General features: G+C 39.4%; 1 protein-coding gene across 1 annotated transcript in view; it reads left to right on the top strand.

The window, feature by feature from the left end:
• tbcd (tubulin folding cofactor D) overlaps window positions 1–12,672 on the top strand; it is a 267,266-nt gene that overhangs the window by 238,350 nt on the left and 16,244 nt on the right. Inside the window, exons 33-35 of the mRNA XM_048610824.1 lie at window positions 3,937–4,058; window positions 4,745–4,822; window positions 11,693–11,782. Coding sequence (XP_048466781.1) covers window positions 3,937–4,058; window positions 4,745–4,822; window positions 11,693–11,782 — 290 coding nt within the window. The remainder of the gene's footprint in view (window positions 1–3,936; window positions 4,059–4,744; window positions 4,823–11,692; window positions 11,783–12,672) is intronic.

Below are 12,672 nucleotides of genomic sequence, written 5' to 3'. Positions count from 1 at the left end.
ACTTTGTGTTCAAAACCCTGAGAAACCATGGAGTACATATGGCGAATGGACTCCTTCATTTTCTGCTCATGCCTCCACAGTGTCTCAACATGGCTATCCTGCAATGGGGCTTGCTTACAAATGACTCAGCCTTTCTGTTCTTCTTCTGCTCACTCAAGATGTGGTTCAAACAGCCCTACCAATTCTAAGCTTGACTGAGGTGAATTGTGTCTGTACTGTTGGACGGTGTGGAGGAATGTAGTGATGGTGCTGGATGAAGGATATCTCTCCCTGCTGAGGAGGCCAGTGATATCTGGATGAGAACATTCAGCAACTGATCCTGCAGGAAACAAGAAGGTGCGCATGAGAACTCGACCTACTCAGTTGCCTCAGCACAACCGACCCAACAGATGCAAGTGAATTGGACTGAATGGCCCCTGAATTGGACAGGAATGATATCTTAGTTTGAGATTTAAAAAAACATTATTCAGTTCTGGATGACCTCCTGTCCCTCCCTGGCTTGATGTGCTGGCACTCTGGTAATCTCCAGGACTGTTTTCTTCATATTATTCAGTTTATTAATCTGTGTACAACCACCATCCTGAGATCTGCCTTCTTGAACCATTGCAGTCCATGGGATCAGGGAGCACCCACAATGCTCATAGGATGGGAGTTCCAGGATATTGACACAGCATCACTAAAGGAACGGTGATATATTTCCAAGTCAGGATAATGAATCATGTTGATGTGCATCTGCTGCCATTGCCATTCGAGGTGGTAGAGATCATAGGTTTGGACAGTGCTGTCAAAAGAAGCTTGGCAAATGGCTGTCGTGTATCTTGAAGATAGTATTTACTGCTGCCACTGTGTGTCAGTGGTGAAAGGAGTTAATGTTGCAGCTAGTGGATATGGTGCCAATCGTGGACTATTTTGCTCGTAGATGGTGTAGACCTTCTCATGTGTTATTGGAGTTTACCCAGGCAAGTGGAGACTATTCCATAACACTTCTGACCTGTGCTTTGTATATAGTGGACAAATTTTAGGGGCTTAAGCGAATTACTTGCTGTAGAATTCCAAGCTTCTGCCCTGCTCTTGTAACCGCTGCATATATGGCTAGTTCAGTTCAGTTTCTGTTCAATGGTAACCTCCAGGTTGTTGACAGTGGGAGATCCAGCAATAACAATAGCAGTGAATGTCATGGGGAGATGGGTACTTTTTTTCTTGTGGATGATCATATGATATGAGCGTTACTTGCCACATATCAGCCAAAGCTTGGATGGTGTCCAGGGCTTTGTTGCATTTGGACAGGGAATGCTCAGTAACTGAATAGCCACCCATAATGCTGAACATTGCGCAAAAAAGGCTACTTCTGATCTTAGGGTGGAGGGAATGTCATTGATGAAGCAGCTGGTTAGGTCTAGGACACTATCCTGAAGAATTTTGCAGTGATGTCCTGGAGCTGAGATGACTGACCTCAAACAACCACAGCCATCTTCCTTTGTGCAAAGTATAACTCCAACCAGTAAAGAGTTTTCCCCCATTCCCCATTGGCTCTGCTGAGATCTGATTTCACAGGTCAAATGCCCATCCTCAATTCACAGCTCACTTAGAATATCATTTGGCAATTTGACTTATAATGGTAAAAATCATGGCCTAGCCAATCCTTTGTTTTCTCAATATTTACTTTCCAGCAGGAGTAACAATAACAGCATCCTGTTAGGAACAGAGACTTTTGTTTTCCTCAATCCCATGCACAAGCCCTGTAAATCTGTTTGCCAGGCCCTAGTACTATTGTGGCTAAAATCAACTAATTTGGCATTGTTTATGACTCAACAGCTTGTACTTGTATAGCATATTTAACATGATAAAACATGTCAAGGCACTTTACATAAGTGATATAAAGCAAAATTAGACCCTGTTCCATGTGAAATGATATTAGGGCAGATGACCAGAAGCTTGTAGCAGTGTATTGGTAGCCTAGTGGCAGAAACTGAAGTGTAATTTGCTGATGTCAGATTTTCATGATGCTATTCTGAGGGTTAGCAATTTTGCTGAGAAGGGTGGCTACACCGAAGCAACAAAGCTCTACCCAGTTTGGCTCAATGTCCGGTTAAGCCTGGTAATGAGATTGCAGGCTATCCATTAATGAGGTGACAATTTTTGTGAGCCAACAGGGGATCCATGCTAGATCTGAAAAAGACTAATAGAAGGAGGCCAAGTAACTTGGACATATCATTGAATAGCGATGAAAATCAGCATTCTCAGGAGCAGATGCAGAACTTTGGGCTTGGGGAGTGCAGTAGAGAGAAACAAGGGTCAAGTAGACAACAAAGGCCATAACCTCAATATTGAGTACATAGTCAAAGAAGAAGCTATCTGAACATGCTAAAGAATCAGTGCCACAAGAGATATACGTTTGTTTAAACAGATGGTAGCTTAGATTTATGCCTGCATTGGGGAAGATATCAGATCTCATTAGAGTGCTTGCCATGTCTTGCCAGGAGAGGCACAGGAGGTGGTTTTAGGCTTCAGAGGAACTTGAGCCTGTGTATGGCAAGAGAACAGTTAGACATTCACTTTACCAAGTGAGCTACCAAGTATTCTTGAGCAATACATTACGTTTTTGGAGCAAGAGCAGTACTTTTTCACCATCACCGAAATTGGCAGTCTTTGAAATTGTTACAGTAGAACACTTGAAATTCATTGATCTATTTACATTTTTAATGAGGCTTAGTTTCCATAAATATGCAGTTTACCAACAGTAGATTTAGAATATGTGCGACCTATATTAAGTTGAATATAGCAATCTCCCACCTCTTCTTCCCCAAACAAGCATATTATCATAACAACTTATTATTTGGTTGGAGTGTGACACCTTAAAATAGAAGCAACAATTTCAAACTAAATTCAGAAAACTTGCCATGTAGCAAACTTAATATTTCAAAAAGTTTAATTTCTGTTGAGATCAAAATAATTTCCTGTTGTCTAACTACATCACTAATATTTTCATGACTGTTCATAAACTTTCTGCATTTATCAACATAGATGAAAGCCCTTTTTAATAATTGCATTGTTTTGACTGTACCTTATTTTAATAAATATTGACAAATTAGACTAATTGAAGGCATGACCAGCAGCTTCCAGATCAGATCTGGTTATTTTAAATCATTGAATGTTTACAGCACAGGAAGAGCCCATTAACCTGTTGTATCTATGTGGTCAGTCTGCACGAACAACACAGTGATGTATTGCTATTCCCCCTGCAAATTGCTGAAAGCAACCAAAACCAGAAATTTCTGGATGATGAAGCAGGTTATTGCTTCTAATGAAATAGTAGATAGAAAAATGCTATATGAATGAGTTAAGTATTCACTTTTGTTAATAACAGTAGCATCTGATTTCACGTCTGTTAAGGTCTTTAGAACCAAGTATTTGGGGGTGGCACTTCATCAAAATTCACTTCTTAAAATTTTTCTTTTGATATTGACTAAAAAGGGTAATTGCTAAAACTGTTACAGGGAAAGTAGGAACTGCCGATGCTGGTGAATCTGAGATAACAAGGTGTACAGCTGGATGAACACAGCAGGCCAAGCATCATCAGAGGAGCAGGAAAGCTGACGTTTCGGGTCGAGACCCTTCTTCAGAAAAACTGTAGTGTTTCCTTTAGTGTCATGTTAGGTTTTTCATGCTGAAAGTACTAACAATGGCCCTATGTGTGACTTCTGTGTTGAATTCTGCTGCTTTTGTCATGTTCTTGTGGTTTTTAGTGGGCGAAGCTCAGTATGTTTGGATGTAAAAAGAACAGAGCTGTCTGTTTAATAACAAAGCCAGCTTCATCAACATTTGGTGCCTGCTGCTGTGGTGTAAATTTGTGCTTTAATTGTTAGATTAACCATACTTTTACAGTATGAAATGTTCTGATAATCTTGACTTGCCACATTCTCTGCTGTATTTCAGGTGCGATATTCAGCCCAGTCACTTTTTGATTATCTCAAAACAATCCGAAATGACCTGGAAGCCATGAACAAGTTTTGTGGAACGTTAATACAAATCTTTAAGGACAATCTACATAATGACAGGTGGGTAAACAGATGGCCAATCTATCTTTGTTTGCTATTTGTTAAGTACAGTTTTAGTAGGTAGTCAACTCCAGTCGGTCTTTGATTGTCTTTGCTAGCAGTGATGAAGGCTGTACAGTGACCACATGGGATTTGGATTTTCTACTTGTTTAATGAGCATATGTAAAGAAAATAAAGAAAAAGCTTAATCTCAAATGTGTATCAGCATTTTGTTTAACTTTATCAATGGCATGTAACTGTTGTAATTTTATCTTGCACACATTTTGCCTGGTTTCAATTCCTTTCTGATCGCACTCAGGAGGAGCCATCAATGAGTCAAATTCTCTTCTGTGTGAAAAAAAAACTCTGTTGCCTGTTTTTTTTAAGCATTCACTTCCAAGTTAAACTCTGGCAGTTTCACTGTTTTTAGAGCGAATTTTTACTTGGTTGCCCCACTTCTGCTCTGCACGTAAGTCATTATCTATGATCCACAAAAGACTAAATCTCTCTCCCAGTATTGCTTTTTTTATTTAAGCTCCCAAATATAGGAACCCTTTTGAAATAGCTTTTTTTTTAATGCCTGTCATGAACATGTGACATTTATTTTGGAAGATAAAATATGAACCCTCAGTTTTTTTTTACTTTGACAGCTTTGTGACAATGATTTATTTCCTGTTTTCCTCCTCAATATTGTTACTATTTTTCAGGGTGTCCATCCCTATGCTGAAGATGCTTGACCAAATGCTGGCTAATGGATGCTTTGATATTTTCACAGGAGACGAAAGGTATTTATTAGTAAGAGATGAAATATCTTCTTATATTTTAGAGATCTGTTTACATTCCAAGATATGACTATTCTGCTTTATTCATTGATGATTTTCACATCCCAGACACCAACCTGAGGCTACCACTCCACTCCCCCTGAGATGCATTAGAGCCGACACTCATTCCCCAATTCCAGATCTCACATCACTTCACCCACTGCAGCACGAACACCCACCCCTTTCCCTGCTTTAGACCTGTAACCTCATCATACGTTCTGAACCTGATCCCCGTCCCTTTACCCAGTCTAGACCCAACCACCCCCACCACATCCTCTGCTCTAGACCTCACCACCTCATCATGCAGTCTGGACTCGACCCTCGACCCCCCACCCCCCCATTCTAGACCTGATACCACTTTCCGTAAACATGCACACTGGACCAGTCACCCACCCCTCACCCATTCCAGACTCGACAACCCTTTCACCAGTTCCGCACCCAATCTCCCACTTCCCTCTAGAGCCAACACCCCTTCCCCTGCTCCAGACCCAAGCTGCCTCCACTGCCCCAGAACCATATACTCCTCCATCCCCTGCTCTGGATCTGATCTGTTTGCACAGACCCCACAACCCATTGGTGGAGCTAAACCTGCTGGACCTAATTCCTGCCACCCAACCCAACCTATCCTAAACTCTGCATTACTTGCTAAATGCCACCTTGTACCTTGACACCATACCAACCTGGCAACCTACCCCTGACACTACTCCCTACCCACTTGGCATCCTACGTAGCTGGCACCCTACTTAGGGTTGTCTGTGATTCAGATTTTTGCATTTTAAATTAAGGCATCTGACTGCTGCGAAAAGGAGTGTTGTTTGCCTTCCCCCAGCAACACTGCACTGCAAGAAAACTGTCAGAATGGAAGTACAACTTTTCTGAAAGAGCTTTGATCAGCATCTCCTGTCAGAAATATGAAACTCTGTCCTTTTGTTCTCTCCCTTTGTTAAAAAGAAGGGGCAAAATGACAATTTGCCTGAGATTGCCTCTCTTTGGAAAATCTGGCCCAGTGTTTCCTTTGATTTTGATATTAGACAAGCTGCTGAACAAACTTCTTGTTCTTGTTCTTGCTTGGATTGTTGACTGACAGGTGTGAAGATGGGGTGTCACTACAGTTTATTGTTAGTATCTTATTACAGTGTAATATTGAGAGATGAATCCAACAAATATGACACCATGCAATTCCATATGTCTTAAATGTTCTGAAGTAAGCTGAATAAGATCTATAACATTCATATCTTGGAATTCAGTGCCCTTTGCTGAAAACTGCTCTCAGTAGCTCTTGATAAATTCCAAATTGCAAGAGTGTGTGGAATGAAAGCCTACACCCAAAGTGATGTAGGTTTAAATGAAAATGACTTTCTTTTGATAATTGAGAAGGTTCTTCTACTATTTCTTTACATGCTGTAGTTCTCTAATGAATAGATGCTGAATAAAGGTGCAGTGCTCATTGTGTTTTAGGTAATTTAACTGTTATGAGTGCTGAACAATAGGGATGTAGAATATAAAAGGATGCTCTTGTTGCTCAGCTTACTATGTATTTATTGTTCATAAATAAGAACATGGAAGCTGTTGCATTCCCTGAGGGGAATAAGCTGGGTTGCTTTCTGACTTTTGATTGCATTTTAACAATTATTTGAATTCTGACTGCACCTGTACAACATTTATAAACAGTACTGTTCGAAAGTAAATGTTAATCAATATAAAAGTCCTGTTCTGTTGAATGCAGTTTAGCATTGCAGTGCAAAATTGTCTGTAGAGTCCGTATCACTGATAAAATTTGAAAAACGTTCTTAGATTGTCTACCTTTGAACGTTTGATGTAGTACAATGTTAATGTTTACAGTGATCAAGATGATAATATCTTTAAATACATAGAAATGCTGTGAATTATACAGTAAAATTTAAATGTCAGAATTTTCCACGTATGAGGGGTCTGTAAGAAGCAGTCTGAGTAGGTCATTTCTAATCAATTAATGCAATGATTTGAAAGATTCCACACATTGCTGCCATTCAGTTTCAAAAGACTGTAAATTGTTGAGCTTTGAACTGCTCAATGCACCTCCTTCAGCTAAAAATTAATTCAAGGGTAGCAGAGATCTCCTTTTATTTCAGAGACCACCCTCAGCCATGCCATAAGAAATATAATTGATATGTTGCTTAGCTTTAAAGCAGATGGCCTGAGTTCAGGGCACACATGTCCCTGATTCACAGAAAGGAAAGGCTGGAAAAGCATTTTTTTTTTTCCCCTTAATGTAGACTTATTTTTGAAACATTTTGCCTAACAATCATATTTCCTAACTGCCAGCAAAGAGTCTGGAACTTGATTTTTTTTAATGTTATTGACACAGCACTTTTCTTCTAAAGCATATTTGAAGTAACTGGTAGACAGAAAAAATGAGGCCTTACTCAATGGTACAAAAAGATGATTTTTTTGAACGAACTTGTTCCAAGCACAGTAATAGAATTGTGTTCTGTTACAGCAACGTGTGCAATACACATTTACTTTCCACCATATTTAAACAAATAACTTGAAAAATGAAAAGCCTGTGAAGTTTTGTGTAATAATATTTATAAAATCAGCACTGCAGATTCACATATATCATTTTTATTAAAAGTCTCGCAGTAATATATTGGTTAAGATGCACCTTTCACACTTTATAACATGATTGATCCATCCTGTGGTGCTGGCAGCCAGCCAGTGAGACATCATTGCTTGCAGTCCTCCTTAGAAGAGTGGCACAGGAAAAAGTAGTGAAGGAAGAAAGCTAAAATAGATTGAAGAAAGAAAATCATATGATAAGTGTTATTACAACTTTGTGGAAGAAGCGTAGATTTTGGACAGTTGCTCTTGAGGATGTGAAAGTTGTGTGTGATATAGTTGTAAGTGGCTAAGCTTGGCTACTTAGTTGAGGTTTCTGGAATGCATAGAATCACACGCGAGTGCATTGCTGCATCTTATACAAAAGCAGAAAGAAAAAAGAAATAAATTCCAGTAAATTGTGTTGATTGAAAGTGACAAAGTATGTTTAATAAATACATTGATGTTGTTTTCCCCGAGCTCCAAAGTGTACTGCCTTTGCACATTGCATTATAATTTGAAAAAAATTTCTTGTAAATTTTCCAACTTTTGCTGCAGACGCTCCATCAGAATGATACATGGCCACAAGGCAGCCCTCTATCATCTGTTTCTTGTAACAAATCTGTGTCATTTTGTCTCAGCATTGAGTATTCTACATAGCCAACTTTAAGTCGTCTCCTCAGTTGCTGTCCCATTTCTGGTTTCCAGTGAAAATCACTGGACAGTTACTTAATGGTATTTGGTATTATTTTAAATCTGATGAGAGACATAGGGCTGAATGTTGCCTCAAATCAGTTAAAGGTTCATTTTGCGAGGTTTCTTGGTGATTTCTCTCCATGAACACAAATGCATTCATTTTGTTATGCTATTCGCCATAGCTCAACTCATTAGTTATGCACCGCACCTGTATGGTGCCCCACTCACACTGTCTTCCACTCACGATTCAAAAGTACTTGCCACTGCTGGGACTTTCCAGGATTCCTGGCACTGGTGCCATATTTAGAGCCCAGCCATGTACCCAGTCAAGTGTTGTCAACCAGGAGTTGCCTTTCACATCACAAGAAGTGGGAGAGGTATTAAAAAGAAATGCTTCTGAGGTCACATGGGTGGCACTGCTGACACTTCATTGTAAGTTCATGTGCACATTTGTAAATGTATTGCTGTTTAAAAACCAAACTAGACATATTACTCATCTTAGTGTCATCCCATTTTCAAACTCTCTCTGAGGGAGTGCTGCTACTCTTTCTCTAAAGCCCAGTATAACCTAACATCATCTCATTGTTCAACCATATATTGGAAAGCTTTCACATAGTTGAGACTGTTCATTTTTAATCAGCTAAGTCATGTAAAAATGATGTAAAAGCAAAAAAAGCTTACAGTCAGTGGGTAATGACTGCATGCAGCTATTGAATAAAAACAAAAAGCTGGTGAAACTCAGCAGGTCTGGCAGCACCTGTGGAGAGAGAAACAGAGCTAACATTTCAAGTACGATATGACTCTTCTTCAGAGCTGAAACTCTTGAAGCCGTTATATTTAACCCATCATGTCTCCAAGGGTACCTGGCACCGATTTCTAAGATGTAGCATTGATGAAATGAAAAACAACCTGTTGATGAAGTTAGCTGTGTTATGACACAGCATTCTCTATGTGACGTGAGTAAACTATAGTGTCTTGCATCTGGGCGAAGCTAAATTGGAAAAGCCTAGTGCCTGGGCTGCAACACTCACATCATGAGGAAACGAGATGAAGTGGTGATCTCTGTCAAATTGCATTGGTAACAGCCTTAGTGGTTCAAGGTTTGTTGCATTAAAGTTTAGAAAGATGTCACCTTGCTGGCCACTGGAATGGGATCACCATGCACTCTTTCAAGTCACAGTTCCCACTACAGCAGTTGGCATAGTTCTGTGACACTGTCCCAGGACATTCTCAATCTGCTGCCAGTCTGTACTTTGCTCTTCTAGAGGAAAGCTGTGACATCTTCATCTGGAGGCTGTTCAGCTGGAGGTTACTGCTGGTCCTGGGTTTGCTGTGTATTTGTTCCTCTTCCATTTTTATGTGCCTTTCAGGATCCTCCGCATCAGTGATAGTGACCCCTCCTGTGGCTGTTTCCAGTGAATCTGTGTGGGGAATATCAAAAACAGAGCAGGTTCTTAATAATGTGAGCAGTCAGCATTCACTTCACACACGTCTGATGGTTTAGCATATACCTCCATACAGTGGGACATGGAGGATTCCAATAAGGAGGGCCATGGAATGCTTCTACATGAACATTTGACGTAGAGACCTCATTCCAATGAATGCAGCATAATCTATGTCATGCCAGTTCAATAGGAGATTATAAGTGCTTCTTCTCATATTACTTTTCATATCTTGTCTTCCGCACCCTCCACATTACCCAAGAAAGGCAGCAGTTCATAAAAGAACATGTTGGTGAATACTTGCAGATCCAAGTGAGAGGAGATCAACTCAATGTCTCTGAGCACTTACGAAATCTTGCATTGTCTTTATTAATAGTGCCCACAGGTAACACTTTTAAAATTACCCCTGATTACTTCTGCTTCATAAAGAAGATTATTATCTATCTGTAATGATCAATGACATGGTCAAGGTTGCTTGTGACCAGGATTTATCTTCCACCCAGTTGAACACTGCATGCATTTTACACTGCCTTTCAAAATTGTTGTCCCTTCTGTATGTTGCCTACAATCCCCAGACTGACACCCAGGACTGACCGTGGCCCATACCCTTTGTCAAATTGGGTAGACAGTCCCAATTGACTGTGCTTGACTGATAGCTCTGCAGGTCCCCAATTAAATTACCACAAATCCCCAAACTGCTTGACTGAACTGTCAGGACTGACTGTAGCTGTATTTGACTCCAAAACTAGTGACATGATCCTGATTGCCCTAAGCAGCTGAGCAACTGTGTCCGAGCCCCTGAACTGATCTTGAACACTTACAGAGCTGGGACTCCCTAACTGAAGGCTACCCTCTATGACTTGACTGAGGATTACACCACCTAAGACTTTGAGGCATGGCCATTTGGTTGAAACATATACTGCATTTTTGCTGAGTAAGCTGCTGGCACATAATGCAGGTGTTGGGAAGATTCTGCTCATAGACATTCATGGCTGTTTTACAGTACAATGTGTTAGATTCAATTATTATCTTGAGAGCTAAGTAACTTTCAGAAGTCCACATAGCATTTTTTTCTTCAGATTTGCAGAAGTCAATTATAACAACGCCACCATTAAATTAATTTATCACAGAGCAGAGATTAAACCAAAGGAATTCTTGTTGTATGGAGTTTGGAATCATATCATATGATTTACTTGACTGGACTATCAAGGAAACACCTGAAAATAATTTTATTTATAATACTTTTTACATTGCAGTTCAGTTGGTAGACCTCAACTTGTAGTGGAAAGAAGAGCAGCAATTTATAAACTATGATCATAGTGCAAAATTGATCAATTTCTGACGTGAAACTGGAATTCCTCTTCAATCCACTGGCTTATGTTGTCTGATGTCACATCACACTTTCTTTCACAGGCTGTAGCTCCTGCTTAGCTTCATAAATCCTTTCAGAATCTGCATGCTTTGTTTAAATGTGCTTTAGAAGCATCATTTTGTTATTAATGTGATTGGTATATGGCAATTTATATTTGGACCTAAATTAAATTTGGATCCCTTGGAGCAACACAATTTTGAAATTATTTCTCTTCATCTTCTATATCCAGCCCCTACCACTCCCACCTCTAACCAACCTAACCTGATGCTCAGAAGTGTATGCCCACCCTCATCAAATTGCAAGCAGTTTATTCATATACTTAAATCTTCAGTTTAAAATTTACTTTGGTAAGAGTTTATGAACATTTTCCTGTCATTTATTCTTTTTATGCATTTCCATTTATTTTATATTTTTTCTTCCGAAGTAAATGGATAAGCACTTAACATTTCAATGTTTAATATAGTTATTTTGCATCCATGCAAATGTAAACGCAACCAGCTTCGCAACGTAGCAGTGAAAAAAAAGAGAATTTGATTATCGAAGTACTAATCTCATATGGTGGTTAGTGGAAAATATTACGTTAACACAAGGACAAGGATTGGTTACAGTAGCTTTTCCTTTTGTCAGCGTTGATTCATAAATGTCAGTACAATAGGAAAGCTGTGAAAATGTCCTCCAGAATAGACTGAAAATAGCACATACAAGTTTCTGCACAAGTTTGATGTTTTATTTCTGTGTGTTTCTCAGTCATTTCTATGCCAAAGAGTTACTTACCCTCTGCAAGGAAGAAATCCGAAAGTCCAAAGATGTCCAGAAGCTTCGAGCTAGCATTTCCGTGTGAGTAGATCCAGGCATCCCCTGTATTTCGTTCTCTCACTGACTATGATTGGGATTACCATAATCTGAATCATTCAAGCTTTTTGCAATTGCATCTGACTTTCAGATTTAATTATTTAGCCTGTTGCTTTGGAAGTGCAATTGAGTAAACTGTCATAATGTGCACATGCCACACAAAACACAGCTCATTTTTGGCTTGTTTTTAAGTTATAGGAACCTACTGTCTATTGAAGGAAAAGGGAGGTGAGAGGTGTGGCATAGAAGATTAACGTAATACTGCGAAATTAAATCATACACTGATGATAACATTTTGCACTTGCCTGCAAATTGATGAGGATCTATGCTGTTTCACATTTTGACCTAATATCTCAGCTAGTATTTATTGTGCTAGCAAAGCTTTTTGCTAAATGGAGGCAGGAACTGCCAAAAGGATAGTACTTTTGTATTTTTCTCCAATCCTTTACTTGATCTGTTGATCAGATAAGAACCAGCATAATCGGGAGTTGTGGGAAGTTTGATAAAACCCGGTTAGCAAGTGGGGTGGGGCTGATTTATATATAATTAATGTTCCTTGCCCTGATCAGTTGTGAGATAATTTAATCTTGCAGTGTTCATAAATAGATCAAGAGCTATTTAGGAAGAAGAGCCTGTAGGTTTTTGTTAAAACTGTCGATATTAACTAGATTATTAATATTCTCTTGCCTTTTGTGATTGGCCTGAAAGTTCTTCACCATTGTAGCTACTATCAATTTGATATTGGTATGACCACTGAGCAAATAATATCCAGGTTTATAAATACACGCAGGGCTCCATTTTACTTTCTGCCACATTCAGTCCCTGTGATGTTTGCTATTTGGCTTCTGTCATTACCTGACTTTTCTGATTAAACA

The sequence above is a fragment of the Rhincodon typus genome, chromosome 23, assembly GCF_021869965.1.
Source record: "Rhincodon typus isolate 14 chromosome 23, sRhiTyp1.1, whole genome shotgun sequence".
NCBI lineage: Eukaryota > Metazoa > Chordata > Chondrichthyes > Orectolobiformes > Rhincodontidae > Rhincodon > Rhincodon typus.
The sequence above is the reverse complement of the archived record's forward strand: the minus strand, read 5'-3'. Positions and strand labels throughout refer to the sequence as shown.